Source organism: Glycine soja, chromosome 3 (genome assembly GCF_004193775.1).
Source record: "Glycine soja cultivar W05 chromosome 3, ASM419377v2, whole genome shotgun sequence".
Taxonomy (NCBI): domain Eukaryota; kingdom Viridiplantae; phylum Streptophyta; class Magnoliopsida; order Fabales; family Fabaceae; genus Glycine; species Glycine soja.
The window spans coordinates 47,637,861-47,652,835 of NC_041004.1; the positions used below are offsets into that span (position 1 = coordinate 47,637,861).

The window sequence follows — 14,975 nt, forward strand, 5'->3', positions numbered from 1 at the left end:
TGGCATTTTAATATTCTTCCCTTATTTCTTCTTTCAGAAAGGTTTTGCTTTTGTTGCGCACTCTTCCATGTTGATTTTCATCGTATGATGTCAGATTCGGAGAAATTAGATATGAAAATGCCATATTTACTTTTATATTCAAAGATGTATACTATAGTTTAGTCTTTCTCTGTCTTAAATGGAGATTATTGAAATTAATTAAACAATTTAATTCGGTAACGCTATCAATGTTTCGTTTACTTTTTAAATATTTTTATTGTATGGCTTGGGACCCATATCGTGGGCCTGGCGGAAAGGCCTCTAGTGGAGCGCTTGAGTGGTTTTCTAATGGATCTAGGAAGGAGGGGTTGTGCTATTCTTACATGGTTTCCCACTCTTTCCACCCCTTACTTTTTCAAAAACATTTGCAATCACCTAATTATTCTCACTTGTATTTCCCCACCACACCAACTCCTCTCCCTCCCCTTTTCTAGTGTTTGTACCCGTCGTGCCACAGGGCATCAAGGAGGTTGTCACGATCACATCGCATCAATGGAAAATCACTCAACCTTTGGCAGTTGCAGTGGAGCTCGAGTGGTGGTTGCCAACTACCACGCCACACAAAAAATGAGCCTGATAGCTACCATGGCGATAGTCATTTGCCGAGGTCGTTTTTCCAATTCTTCTGCCCACTCTCTCGCACCTTGATTTGTATCCCAACAATGTTCCTCTCACCATCGTTGACCCTTGACACGCCTTCTAGGCCCTCACTTCTTTTTTTAGCTCCACAACTTACAGGATGTGAGCACATTTTCATTGAATATTTTGAAACACGGAAACATGTTTCCAATCTGTTAAAAATTACCGACACAATACACTACAAAATGTGATTCTGTTGATCCAAATGCACAATGACAAGATGTTTTCCTTTGTATTTTTAATCAATGGAATCACGTTTCTATCATATGTTTTTCAAAAATCACAAAGTTGAACAAAAATACAGGGTAGGAATAGCAGAATACGTTGTAAAATTGAAACAAGATTTGGTTAGACAATATATTTGTGAATTAATATTAAAGTAACATGTTGAAGTTTTAGAGGAACTGAAATGGGACGAAATCTTTGTTTTTTTGGTACAGGAAGGAAAGATAAAGACCAATTAGTCTAAGCTAGCTGAATCAATCAGGAAAGAATCCATAACAGTAGCTGGTGCAAACTCTTATGATATGTAATGCTGACGAGAACCATTTATAATTTCATATATTTTAGAGAGACTTACTTTATGCATCAATTTATCATATATGATTATTAATGTATTTTATAATTAATAAACAAATAGGTACTTGACACAAGGCAAAAGTTTTGGACGCTTAGATAAAAAACATTGTTGCGTCTTGGTTAACTTTTATAAAACGCTCATATATCTTAACAAATATAATTAAGTAATATCAAAGCGATAAAGAGGTACATTTAATGTACACTTTTATCAAGAAAATACTTATATATTTTACTTCTTCCTCCGCCCATTATAATTATTTCAAAATAATTATTATTTTAATTTTTTAATATAACATTAATTATATTTTTTTATTTATATCTTTTATAATATTAATGGTGAATAATAAAATTTATAAATAAATTAATAATGATATAAAATTAAATTTATAAAATTATTATTCTTTTTATCTATTAATTATTTTTTCTTAATATGTATTAAACAACACGATTATTATTTTGAGACGTACTGCTACGCTTTATCAAAACTTGTTGGTGTGCTACAAATTTTAATAGCCTTATCAAAATAGTTTTAGGAGTCAAACGTTTTATATGTTTTTGATTTCAACTCTTTTATAGAAGCAAATAATGGGTTAATAATAAAAATGTATTCGTCGTGATATTATGAGAAATGTTAAACTTAATTAGGGATGTAAATTTGTACAGCCGAGTAAAAATATAGACTTAGACTTATGAAAAAAAATAAATGAATTAAATTTGATTCATTCATTTAAATAAGTTTAATTAAAAGTTTGACTTGTTTAAAACAATTAAAACTTGAGTTTAATTTGTTTAACTCATTTATTACTTAATTAGTTTTTTATTTTGTGAAATTTTTTCCTTAAATTATTTTTTTACTTTATCATTTTATTATTTAATATAACATTTTAATACTAGATAATAATGAGTTATTTATATAATTTTAATATTAGATAATAATCTACAAATAAAATTAAGTGGAATGATATAATAAAATTTATATAATTTTAATTTTTTTTTCTCTCTGGAGTTATTTATGTAAACAAGTTATTAGTTCTAACTGGTAAAACGAACTTATCTTATTTAAATAATTAAGTTAAACCTGAAACTTATATTTATTGATTTAATTAAACAAACAAGCTTGGTCAAACATTTAATGAATTAAGTTTGAATAGTTCACAAATAAATTTACTTATTTATATTTCTAATTTAAATCATATGATTATAATAGAAAAATGTAAGTATCAACATTATCATACAAAATGTATGCAAAAAGAATTTTATTTTTATATATGTCCGTTTATAATTGTTTATCGTCTGATGACAAAAATGCCATCAACCGATAGAGAAACAAATAAATAGGAATTTGACGTAAGGAAAAACTTTAAATAAATTTATTAGAGTTTAATTTTCATGTGTGGTTCGTGTAATTTTTAATTTTTTACATTTTAGATTTAATTTTTGAAGTAATTATTATAAAAATAAATTATTTTATTATATATGATGATTTATGTCGTATATAATTAACTAGTATTTTAGTTTCTACAATGCACATAATAAATATTTATTCTATATAACTGAAATTTATAATAAATATTTTGAAAGTATAAATTATATTATAATTAAATTTTATAATAAATAATTATTTTTTAACATATAAATCATATTTTAGATTATAATAAATAATCTATATTGTGATACAATCTACAAAGTTATTTTAACTATTCATAATTTTCTCTAAAAAATTATAGAAATTAAATTTAAAAATAAAAAATAAAAAATATATTGAAAGATATAAGATACTAAGAAAACTTCTCAAAAACACTCTCATTAAAAAAAAAAGTCATCGTTGAAAGAATAATACCTAAAAATATTCTCATTCAAAATAACTATTCTAATTTACATATAAGATTCATTTTATTTGCTAAAATAATAATAGTAATAATATAATTTATATTAACACAAATAATATAAATTTTATTGGTATTCAAAAGGGTTCTATAGTAAATTATATATAACATTATCTATTTTGTCTTCTGTTGTTCTATCATTTGATGTGTATCAAACATAAAAAGAGAAATCTTAAAAGTCATTCTAACATCTGGAAAAGATAATAGGCCAGTTTTTGTCGGATTAAAAAACCAACTCTAGTATAAAATAATCCAATAATTATTTTTAGAGATTAAAAAAAGCATAAACGAAATTATGTTTGATTATAATCATAAAAATTATTTTTTAGAAAAGAAACAGTTTATTTCATTATAAGGAATTAAACATTGTTTCTGATTTTAATCAAATTTTAAATTCTTTTAACTTCGGGCTGTTTTGAAAAATAAAATAAACATAAAAAAGAAGAAAATTATAAATAAGATTCTTTTAAGGGGGAAAAAATACTGTTAAGCAACGGCTTGAATGCTTATGTTATTATAAGAATTGATTGTATCTGATTAAATTAAATATTTAAATATGAAACGTACTCAAGGTCAAAAAATGTCTGTTTCCCATCGACGCGGAGTTATTCTGCCTAAAGCTGGTTTTGACTTGGTAGCCGATTCAGGTGGATTGACAAATAAATTGGCCTAGGGAGTAGTATGTATGTATGTATGTTTTTCTTTTCTTAAAATTAAAAAAACAGTTTGATGCTGTCTGACTTATCATAGTATTAATCAAATACGAGGCTGCTCATCCCGACCCGTTCCATTGCAAGAAACAGAACATGGCCCTTTCAAAAGAACTTATGGGTTTTTCCTCATTTTTTTCTGCTTCCTCCAAAGTGTTTCTGCACAACAAGCATGGCACCTTCTGGGTCAATCCTATCTTGCTTCCTTCGGAAAACCCACGAGTTATGAGGTTGAGGAAGGGTGCAAAGTTTCCGGTGGCAGCTATCAGTGAGGATTTGATAAAGACCACACTGACAGTGCAAGCAGAGAAACCAGTACAATTCAAGGTCAGAGCGGTGGTGACAGTGAGGAATAAAATCAAAGAGGATTTCAAAGAGACTATGTTAAAGCATTTTGATGCCATCAATGATAGGATAGGAACTAGAAATGTTGTGCTGGAGCTTATCAGCACCGAGATTGATCCAAGTAAGCCAGCCTTTCACAACTCACCATTCTAATCATTTTCTTTTTCTAGCTAGGTGTCACAAATTGACCATTTCATAACAGAAAAGTCCTTTAATTTTCTTCTATCATTTTAATGATTCTTAGAAACGAAATCTCCAAAGAAGAGCAGCAAAGCAACGCTAAAGGACTGGTCGAAGAAATCCAACGTCAAAGCAGAGAGAGTTAATTACACAACTGAATTCATTGTGGACTCGAATTTTGGAGTCCCTGGAGCTATTACCGTGACAAACAAACACCAAAGAGAGTTCTTCTTGGAAAGTATAACCATCGAAGGGTTTGCCAGTGGAGCAGTTCATTTCCCCTGCAAGTCGTGGGTACAAGGAGAGAGGATATTCTTTTCTAACCAGGTAACTAACTAACCAGTAATTTTTCAACTTGGAAAGGTCAAAGCAATTACTGGTTAATTATATTTGAATGCTACAGTAATTTTCCAACTTGGAAGGTCAAAGCAATTACTGGTTAATTATATTTGAATGCTAATCAGTTGAACAGGCACTCCATTTTCTTTTTTATTGAAAAATTTCAAACTTTCAATTGTTGACTCTCCTGCTTTGTATTGTAGTTATTTTACATCAAAGAAAAAGTCTTCACCAAAGTCATAAACAAGCAGCTATACCTTTGAAATGAGTTTTGAAAATTCTTATTGACTAATGCTAGGGTTAATTTAAGTTTACGTTTCAACCACCGACAACATAGACACCACCAAATTTAATACAACCACTTAGAAAAAGACAGTACTAGTATTTTATTACATACAATCTTTCTCTTTTTGTGTGTGTGTTAATTCTGGTTTTAACAAAAAAAAAATCTGAAATTATATTATATATTATTTGATTTATTTTGTCAGACATATTTACCTGGTGATACACCTGCTGGACTTAGAGTATTGAGGGAGAAGGAGCTGATAAATCTTAGAGGTGATGGGAAAGGAGTTAGAAAATTATCTGATAGAATATATGATTTCGATACATACAACGATCTGGGAAATCCAGATGAAGGAGTTGAGCTTACCAGACCAACTCTCGGTGGATCCCAAAACCATCCATACCCAAGACGCTGTCGTACTGGCCGCGCCCCCACTGATACAGGTAACATTAACAACTCAATCACTATGAGAACTGATCATTCACTTTATAATATAGTTCTTAAGGCATTGACTGTGCCAGGATTAGGATTATTATTTCTCTATACTTTTATATTTTTTGATGGGTGCGGAGAGAATTGAGTTTTACGTAATACTAGTTACTTGGCATAACACAGTAAATTGATGAGTATTACAGATATGCATGCTGAGAGTCGTGTGGAGATGCCACTGCCTATGTACGTACCAAGAGACGAGCAATTCAATGAGTCTAAGCTGAACACATTCGTAATCAAGAGGCTCAAGGCAGTGCTCCATAACTTGATCCCGGGCCTTAAGGCTAGTCTTTCTGCTAATAACCATGACTTCAACAGATTTTCAGACATTGACGACCTTTACAGTGATGAAATTTTGAATAAAATTCCATTGCCACAAGTGCTCACAAAGATACAAGATTGCGGCCGGGGACTTCTTAAGTATGACACTCCCAAGATTATTTCCAGTGAGTATCCCGTTGTCTTGTCCTTCTAATTATTAGAATTTTGGCCTGAACTAATTTCACCTACATAACTAAACCTCGCTTATTTACCTCTTTGTTGTAAGATTTCAATTTTAGATCTCATTGTTATATTAACTATTGGCGTGCCTTTATTTATGGAGTATAGAGATAAAAGATATATATGTGGCCAAAACTGCTATATATTGTGTAACTTAAGAGACTTTTTGCCTGCCAACTTACTCTTGGAGTAACTCTAAAAGAGTTGCTCTTGGAGTAACTCTAAAAGAGTTGCTCTTAGAGTAAGTGGATCTCCTCCCTATATATATATATATAGGTCCGTAAAAGGAGGACTTCCACATCACTGTCAACGGTTCCAAGCCAGATTGGATTAAGCTTCATGATAATTCTTCTACTTAATTCATCGATGATTATAATAAGTGTTTATTAGCATATGTGGGACTAATATATAATTATTTTTGTAACCAAGGTGTTGTATTTGCTTTTCTGGCTGATTAAACTAATGATCTCGTGTGTTTAATTATCATACAGAGGACAAATTTGCCTGGCTGCGAGATGATGAATTTGCCCGGCAAGCAATAGCAGGAGTCAACCCTGTTAACATTGAGGGGCTTAAAGTTTTCCCACCGGTGAGCAAACTTGACCCGGAAATATATGGCCACCAAGAGTCTGCACTCAAAGAAGAGCATATTCTGGGACAACTTAATGGCATGACCGTGCAACAGGTACCCTCAAAATTCTTAATTAAATGACTAACAATGTCTTGTTTCTAAATCCCATGAGTTCTCTTAAACAATCGGGCCCCTATTACTAACTTTATTCCTTTGAGTTTATCAGGCAATAGTGGAAAATAAGCTGTTTATGATAAATTACCACGATGTCTATGTTCCATTTCTTGACGAGATCAATGCCCTTGATGGTAGAAAATCCTATGCTACCCGCACCATATTTTTCTTGACACCACTTGGCACTCTCAAGCCTATTGCTATAGAACTTAGCCTCGGACCAAGTTCCGGATGGAAACGTGTAGTTACCCCTCCTGTGGATGCAACTACAAATTGGAAGTGGCAGCTTGCCAAAGCTCATGTTTGTGCCAATGACGCTGGTGTGCACCAACTTGTTAACCATTGGTAAGCAAACCCGGAAGCACCATACATATAAAATATTTAACTTCAAATTACATGTTGTTGGTTAAATTAGCCAATTTTTTTGTTTGATAAAGGTTGCGCACACATGCCTGCATGGAACCATTTATATTGTCTGCTCATAGGCAATTAAGTGCAATGCATCCTGTTTTTAAGCTGTTGGATCCACACATGAGGTACACATTAGATATCAATGCTTTAGCCCGTCAGAAACTGATCAATGCTGATGGAATCATTGAGTCTTGTTTTACTCCGGGGCGGTACTGTATGGAGATCAGTTGTGCTGCATACAAAAACTTGTGGCGCTTTGACATGGAGGGCCTCCCTGCAGATCTTATACGCAGGTAAAAGTAGTTGAAAATGATAATTCTTTCTCTTTCTCTTTCTCTCTCTCAGTTGAATGAATTCCATTCCATCCCTACTGGCTGGTGCAGGGGAATGGCGGTACCTGACCCAACACAACCAAATGGTGTAAAGCTCCTAATTGAAGACTACCCTTATGCAACGGATGGACTTCTGATCTGGTCTGCAATTGAAAACTGGGTCCGCACCTATGTGAACCACTACTACCACCATTCAAATTCAAGCCTGATTTGCAATGACAAAGAGCTACAAGCTTGGTATTCTGAGTCAATCAATGTGGGCCATGCCGATCTTAGGCATGAAAGGTGGTGGCCCACATTGAATAATAGCGAGGATCTTGTGTCTATCCTTACCACCTTGATTTGGACGGTATCCGCACAGCATGCAGCTATTAATTTTGGGCAGTACCCTTACGGAGGTTATGTGCCCAATCGTCCTCCTTTAATGAGAAGATTAATCCCAGAAGCAGAAGTCGAGAGTACTAGTACTGAATATGCCAATTTCTTAGCTGATCCCCAAAAGTTTTTCCTAAATGCGTTGCCCAGCGTGTTACAAGCTACGAAATATATGGCTATTGTTGACATCCTCTCTACCCACTCATCCGACGAGGAGTATTTGGGAGAGCGGCGACACTCATCCATTTGGTCAGGTGATGCAGAGATCATTCAGGCATTCTATAGCTTCTCCACAGAGATCAGACGGATAGAGAACGAGATTGAGAAAAGGAACCGTGATCCAACACTCAGGAACCGTTGTGGCGCAGGGGTTTTACCTTACGAGTTACTTGCACCTACCTCTCAACCCGGCGTTACATGTAGAGGGATTCCTAATAGTGTGTCCACGTAAAGTAAACTAAATGCTCAGCCTCAATACTTGTCAGAGTATACTAAGATTTTTCTGTAATCAAGCCATTAGACATTAATTCACACACTAATTCTGAACTTGGATCTAGTAATCTATTGATTCTGATTTCATTTCTTCTTTCTTAAATCTTAACTAGAACACACACGAACTAGAGAATTAGGGATGTTTATGAATAAGGTTAGTTTGAGTTTGGAGAAAAATAAAATCTGAACCAATTGATTTTAATTAATTTGGATTTTAGATTTTTTTTTGTTAACCCAAATCAAACCAAATCGATGTTAAACGGATTAGTTCAATTCAGATCATTAGATATTCAATAAAAATGTGTGTGTTTCGAAAAAATATAAAATGACAGTTTTAATTGCATTGTCAACACAAACTGAGTGGAGGTTGAGAGGAAGTTCAACAACGTCAACGACCATTATGAGGAGGCTCTATTAGTGCATGTGCAGCATCCTTTTAGGGTTATCTGAGGAAAAAATCAAAGTCTCAAAGTGAATCTTTATGAGTGTGTGTGATGGGCATAAAATACAAAAGAGATGCACAAAACAACATCAAAATACAAGTAACTTTAGCATTTAAAAAATAATAAAAATTCATAATATATACAATTTGGTTCAAATTGGTTTAGATTTGAAAATTCTCAATCCAATACTTAAACCAATTGTCATCATTTATAATTGATTTGGTTCAGGTTAAACTTAATTGAGCTAGAAAAAAATTCAAACCAATTCAATTCATTTGTTTTGGATCATCGGGTTCATTGGATTGATCTGAACCGATGAACACCCTTACCTAAAAAGTTATCTGAATCTTGGGAAACACATGGATAAATGATGATCCTTCCTAGTGGTGCTTGGGAAGTACTAGATAATTAATATTTTAATTGATTGTATAAAACTAAATACATTGAAGTTACTACATATATTTGGCTAAATATGATTTTTGATCTTATATGTTTTAGGGTTTTTTTATTTTAATTTTTAAAGTTTTAAAAGTCTCAGTTCATTCTTTTATATTTAAAAGATTTTGTTTTAGTTATTTTTTTAGTAAAAATGTGAATACAAAAGTGCAACATATTCATTAATATTAATGAGATGATGAAAGTTTTTTTTTTTCTTTTAAGATTTTAAAATTGAGAAGCTTACGAAAAATTTGATATTAGTAACTTCAATTCCATATAAAACATGACAAAAATTCACATTTAGCATATACATTATTATAAACCGTTGATTTTCCAACAAAACATATTTGATAGTCACGGAGGTAAGGTTTTAAATGATGCCTCCCAAGAAGCTAAATCAAGTTCCTAAAACTTACACAGATGCAAAAAGCAAACTAATTCGGCGCCTTCCATTAGGTGCCAACACTAAACCGCCAAGTGGTATTTAAGACGGCGCCTCCCAATCTGGTATGCCTAAAACAACCTTAGACCTATAAATATATATGTTTTCTACATTATTTCTGTAAATAGTTTTTTTTTAAAAGGTCAATACGGTCAAAATGTCACATTAATGAGTAATCATGAAATATCAGATGAGTGCAGAGTAACTTGATAAATAAAAAGTTTAATTTAATTAGAAAATTATATTTTGAATCTTTAAATAATATTCCTTTAACAATTATTTAAACATAAGAAACATGATATTGTAATATAACTCACTTAAAAAAAAGCAATTATTTTTCTAAATTTAAACGTTACATGTATTTATTTACTCAGTTACCAAATGATCAAGTCAATTATCAGTAAAAGTTTTTAGGATTATTTATAATTTTTTGTTATATATATTTTTTCTTAAAGTACCTTTAATTAATTAAGGTCCCATTCATGATTATTCTTTGTTTTTAATTTTATAATTTTAGAAATCAAAACCATTTTTATTTTAAAAAATTATAAATTAAAGATAATTTAAATAAATCAACTATTTTATCTTATTTCATTTTATCATGAAATAATAGTGATAGACAGAGTGTAGTGAAGGAGGTTGTGGCAGTGATGGGAGTCACCATTGTGGTAATAAAGACATGTGGAATGGTTGGGGAGGTAGGCGATGGTGGTGAGATTATATTTTTTCTTTTACAAAAAAAATATTATTTTTAAAAATAAATATAAAATTATTTTAAAATTAAGTTAGATTTATTAATTTATTATAAATTTTAATTTTATTTTAAAATTATTATAAAATTAAATAACTTAAGAGGTGATTATTTTTTAAAAATTGAATGTCATTTTTTATTTCTTATATTTTATGATTATTTTATTTTGATATATTAAATTTTAAACGTTTAATTTTAATCATATATTTTAAAAAATTTCATTTTAATTTTTTTGCACTTTCTGTCAATAACTTTATTACTCCATTAATTTTAAAATTTAAAATAATTAACTTAAAATAATTACAATTATCTATAAAAATATACTAAAAATCTATCCATCTAAAATGCAAAACAAACATCTGTCCCTGCATTTCTAAATCGAAACCAATCTTTATCCATTAGCTCAACAATAAAAACGAAACACAAGTGCAATGCAAACTTCATCGGAACCCTAATAGAGAGAGAAACGTTACAAGGAGGCAGGAGCAGGAGTTAGGCATAGACTTCGATTGCGTAAGCACGTCCTCTGTCAGACCGCAGAGGCGATGATAAGGAGCATGACTATGAGCAGCACTACCCACAACCCAGGAGAGAGACCCATACACCCACGTATTTGCATGACTACATGCAGCATTAGGATAGTGCAGTTATTGTAATGGGAGTGCGGTTATTGTAGTGAGATTGCGGTTATTGTACATATTTGATATTTTCGTGCACGAAGGTTCTCGAGACTCGAGGCCTTTAAATATCAAAAAGCACTAAATAAAATGTAGAATATTCAACCTTAAGTTTGTTATTTCCTTTCTTCCTCCTGGAGACTGCCCTTAGTCTTGAACTTAGGAGAACCACTGCTAACATTTGGTCCGACCTGTCGACGTCCTCCATGGTTGAGCATAACACACGCTCCAAGACGACCGACCTTTTGGAGGAGGCCGTTCTCCGCCTCACCTAGACTCATCATGACCTCTCATTGTGCCTTGACTCCATCCAAGAACAGTTGCAACTCCTACAAATTCAACACCAACACCCTCCACCATTACCTCATCCACAATCTCCTCCCTCTTCCCGCCACCACATCAAACTCGATGTCTCGCGCTTTGATGGCACGAATGCTATGGGATGGATCTTTAAGATCTCCTAGTTCATCGACTACCACCACACCCCCGACGAAGAACGCGTCACCGTCACCTCCTTTTATATGGACGGCCCTGCTTTAAGTTGGTTTCAATGGATGTTTCGCAATGGCCTCATCATGTCATGGACATCCATGTTGCGAGCGCTGGAAACCCGACGATCCCAAGGGAACGTTGTTCAAGCTTACTCAACGAGGGTCCGTCAATGAATATCTTCACGAGTTTGAACTTCTCGCTAATCGCATTACCGATTTACCCCCTTCATTCTTGCTCAGTTGTTTCATATCGGGTCTCACATCGGAGTTGCGTCGCGAGGGGCAGGCACTCCGGCCCATCTCTCTTCCCCAGGCTATATCCTTGGCCAAGTTACAGAAGAGAAGCTTGACAACCGCCACCGCAATTTTTGTCAACGACCACCACTCACCCACAACCTTTCACCTAACCCAACCACCCACCCACCACTCCTACCAACCCCCGTACCCACGGCCACCCCCACCCTACAAACCCCTTTACCCACGACCAACACCAACCCTTCCCGTTTCCACGTCCGTCGCCTCACATCGGATGAAATAGCACACAAGCATGAACACGACTTGTGTTACAACTGTGATGAGAAGCGGGCCCCCTCTCACGAATGCAAGGCTCGTTTCTTCTTGCTTGTGGCCGACGAGGACGATCTTGGACTAGACCACCAAACCCAATCACCCACCTCCCCCGACACCAACATCTCAGACCCTACCCTCGCTCAAATCAGCTTCAACGCCCTTTCCGGCACCTCCACTCCAGACGCCCTGCGACTCTTTAGATTCATCCACCACCTCAGGGTGATCGTCCTCATTGACGGAGGAAGTACCCATAACTTCATCCAAGCCCATGTCGCCAAACATCTCTACCTACCAACCACACCCACCGCACCTCTGCAGGTCATTGTCGACAACGACACTATACTCCTTTGCGACCAATTTTGTCCACAAACACCATTGTCACTCCAGGGTCATGCATTCACAGTCGACTTCCACATATTACCTCTCAGCGAGGCCGATATTGTCCTCGGAATCCAGTGGCTCAAACAGCTTGGGCCCATTATCACCGACTACGATACCTTGACCATGTAGTTTACGTACCAAGGTAACTCGGTCTTCCTCCGTGCCGATGCCCCAACAATTCCGACGGATGTCTCGTCCTTACAATTATGGTGCCTCATGCAGACACATTTCGCCTCCGCCTTTTTCCACATTTCCATCACCAACTCTCCCTCTCTGGTAACACCCACACCCCACCCTTGCCCTGCCATAACCACCCTCATTCACCAATACTCCCACCTATTCTGACAACCCACTTCATCTTCATCGATGCCATGCGCAAAACGAATGTTGTCACTGATGCCTTATACAGAATACCTCCTTCCACTAGTGGCCAGTGCATGATACTCTCCACACCCCACTTCATCTTCATCGACGCCATGCGCAAACATTTTACCACAAGTTCTTCTTTTCAAGATAAGCTTCAACAAATTCGCACCAATCCCGCTTCCCATCTTGGGTTCAAGTACCATGATGGCCTGTTATTCTTCAACCACAAAGTTTGGCTTGAACCAGAAAACCCTTTCATTGTGTCGTTGATCGAAGAATTCCACTTAACACTAATTGGCGAACATTTGGGTTTTGCCAAGACCTTTCATCGAGTACAAAACAACTTTTACTGGGCTAATATGCGCGTGGACATCAAACTTTTCATTCGTCAATGCATCACTTGTCAGCAAGGGAAGCATATAACCAAAAAACCCGTAGGATTGCTTCAACCTTTACTGGTCCCAACTGCCCCATGGCAAGACTTATCCCTCGATTTCATTACGGGTCTTCCGCCTTCATAGGGATACACCTTCATCTTGGTCATCATAGACCGTTTCACGAAAGGAGCTCATTTGGGTGCCTTCCCTACCCATTATACAACACACAAGGTGACACACCTCTTCTTTGACATGGTCTGTAAGTTGCATGGCATTCTAAAGAGCTTAGTCTCCGACCATGACCCGATCTTTATTGGCCATTTCTGGCGTGACTTGTTCACATTCTGCAGAACCAAACTTCGCATGAGTACCTTTTATCATCCCAAAACAGATGGTCAAACCGAAGTACTCAACAGGACCTTGGAACAATATCTACGGTGCTTCGTTCATGATTCTCCTTCCAAGTGGTCACAGTTCTTGTCACTAGCCGAATGGTGCTACACACTACAATGCACTTTGCCATTGGCATCACTCCCTTTGAAGCTACCTACGACATGCCCCTTCCTTCCAATGCCACATACCTGATAGGTTCATCCACAGTTGAAGCAGTTGATACCCTATTATCATCTCGGCAGGATCTTTGGAAGTCCTTGTCCACGCGTCTGCACAAGCTTCAACTAGCCATGAAAACTCAAGCTAACCGTAAACACTGCGAGGTATCCTACGCAGTCGATGACTGGGTCTATGTTAAGCTAAGACCATATTGTCAACATTCTCTCTCTCACACCCAGTTCAACAAGCTGTCCAAACGCTATTACGGTCTTTTTGGTATCATTGAAACCATTGGTGTCGTAGCTTACCGTCTCGCCCTGCCGGAGCACTCCAAAATTCATAACGTTTTTCATTGTTCCTTGCTTAAACCTCATCATGGCCCAATACAAGAGGTCTCAGCTCCTTTACCTCCGCAAGCCACTGATAATCATCCCCTCATTGAGCCTTTGGCTATCCTGGACACTAAGTGGGACCACACAACCAACCCACCGTCACTACTTGCGTTATACAATGGCATGGTCTAGCTCCTTGAGGGCAAGGTGGTTTTTCCAGGAGCGGGTATTGATAGGGAGCATGACTACGTGCAACACTACCCACGACCCAGGAGAGAGACCCACACACCCACATATCTGCATGACTACGTGCAGCATTAGGATAATGCAACTATTATAGTGGGAGTGCGGTTATTATAGTGGGAGTGTGGTTATTGTAGTGGGAGTGCGGTTATTATAGTGGGATTGCGAATATTGTACATATTTGATATTTTCATGCACGAAGGTTCTCTAGACCCGAGGGCTTCAAATATCGAGAAGCACTAAAATGCAGAATATTCAGCCTTAAGTTTGTTATCTCCTTTCTTCCTCCTGGAGATTACCCTTAGTCTCGAACTTAAGGGGACCACCGACGCTCATGGAATTCGAAAGCAGCGAGTACATGCCACCATGTCAGAAGTCAAAAGCATCATCGACAATGGTGGTTGAAGAGAATTGTTTGTTTCTCTAAGATTTGATTTAAAGAGTGTGAGTGAGTGAAATTGGTGTTAAGTGAAAGAAGGATTTGTTTTGTATTATTTGTGGCTAACTAGAAATGAAAGAGAAGAAGGAGAATGAGGAGAAAGTGTTTGTGTTTGTGTCTGA

General features: G+C 35.6%; 1 protein-coding gene across 1 annotated transcript; it reads left to right on the top strand.

Moving 5' to 3' along the window:
- Positions 1 to 3,829: 3,829 nt before the first annotated feature.
- LOC114407870 (linoleate 13S-lipoxygenase 3-1, chloroplastic-like) lies at positions 3,830 to 8,454 on the top strand. Its single transcript, XM_028371146.1, has 8 exons — positions 3,830 to 4,319; positions 4,443 to 4,705; positions 5,206 to 5,446; positions 5,639 to 5,941; positions 6,488 to 6,681; positions 6,794 to 7,086; positions 7,179 to 7,445; positions 7,536 to 8,454. Exons 1-8 carry the CDS (start codon positions 3,950 to 3,952, stop codon positions 8,308 to 8,310), a joined length of 2,706 nt encoding a protein of 901 aa, XP_028226947.1. The 5' UTR covers positions 3,830 to 3,949; the 3' UTR covers positions 8,311 to 8,454.
- The last annotated feature ends 6,521 nt before the right edge of the window (positions 8,455 to 14,975 follow it).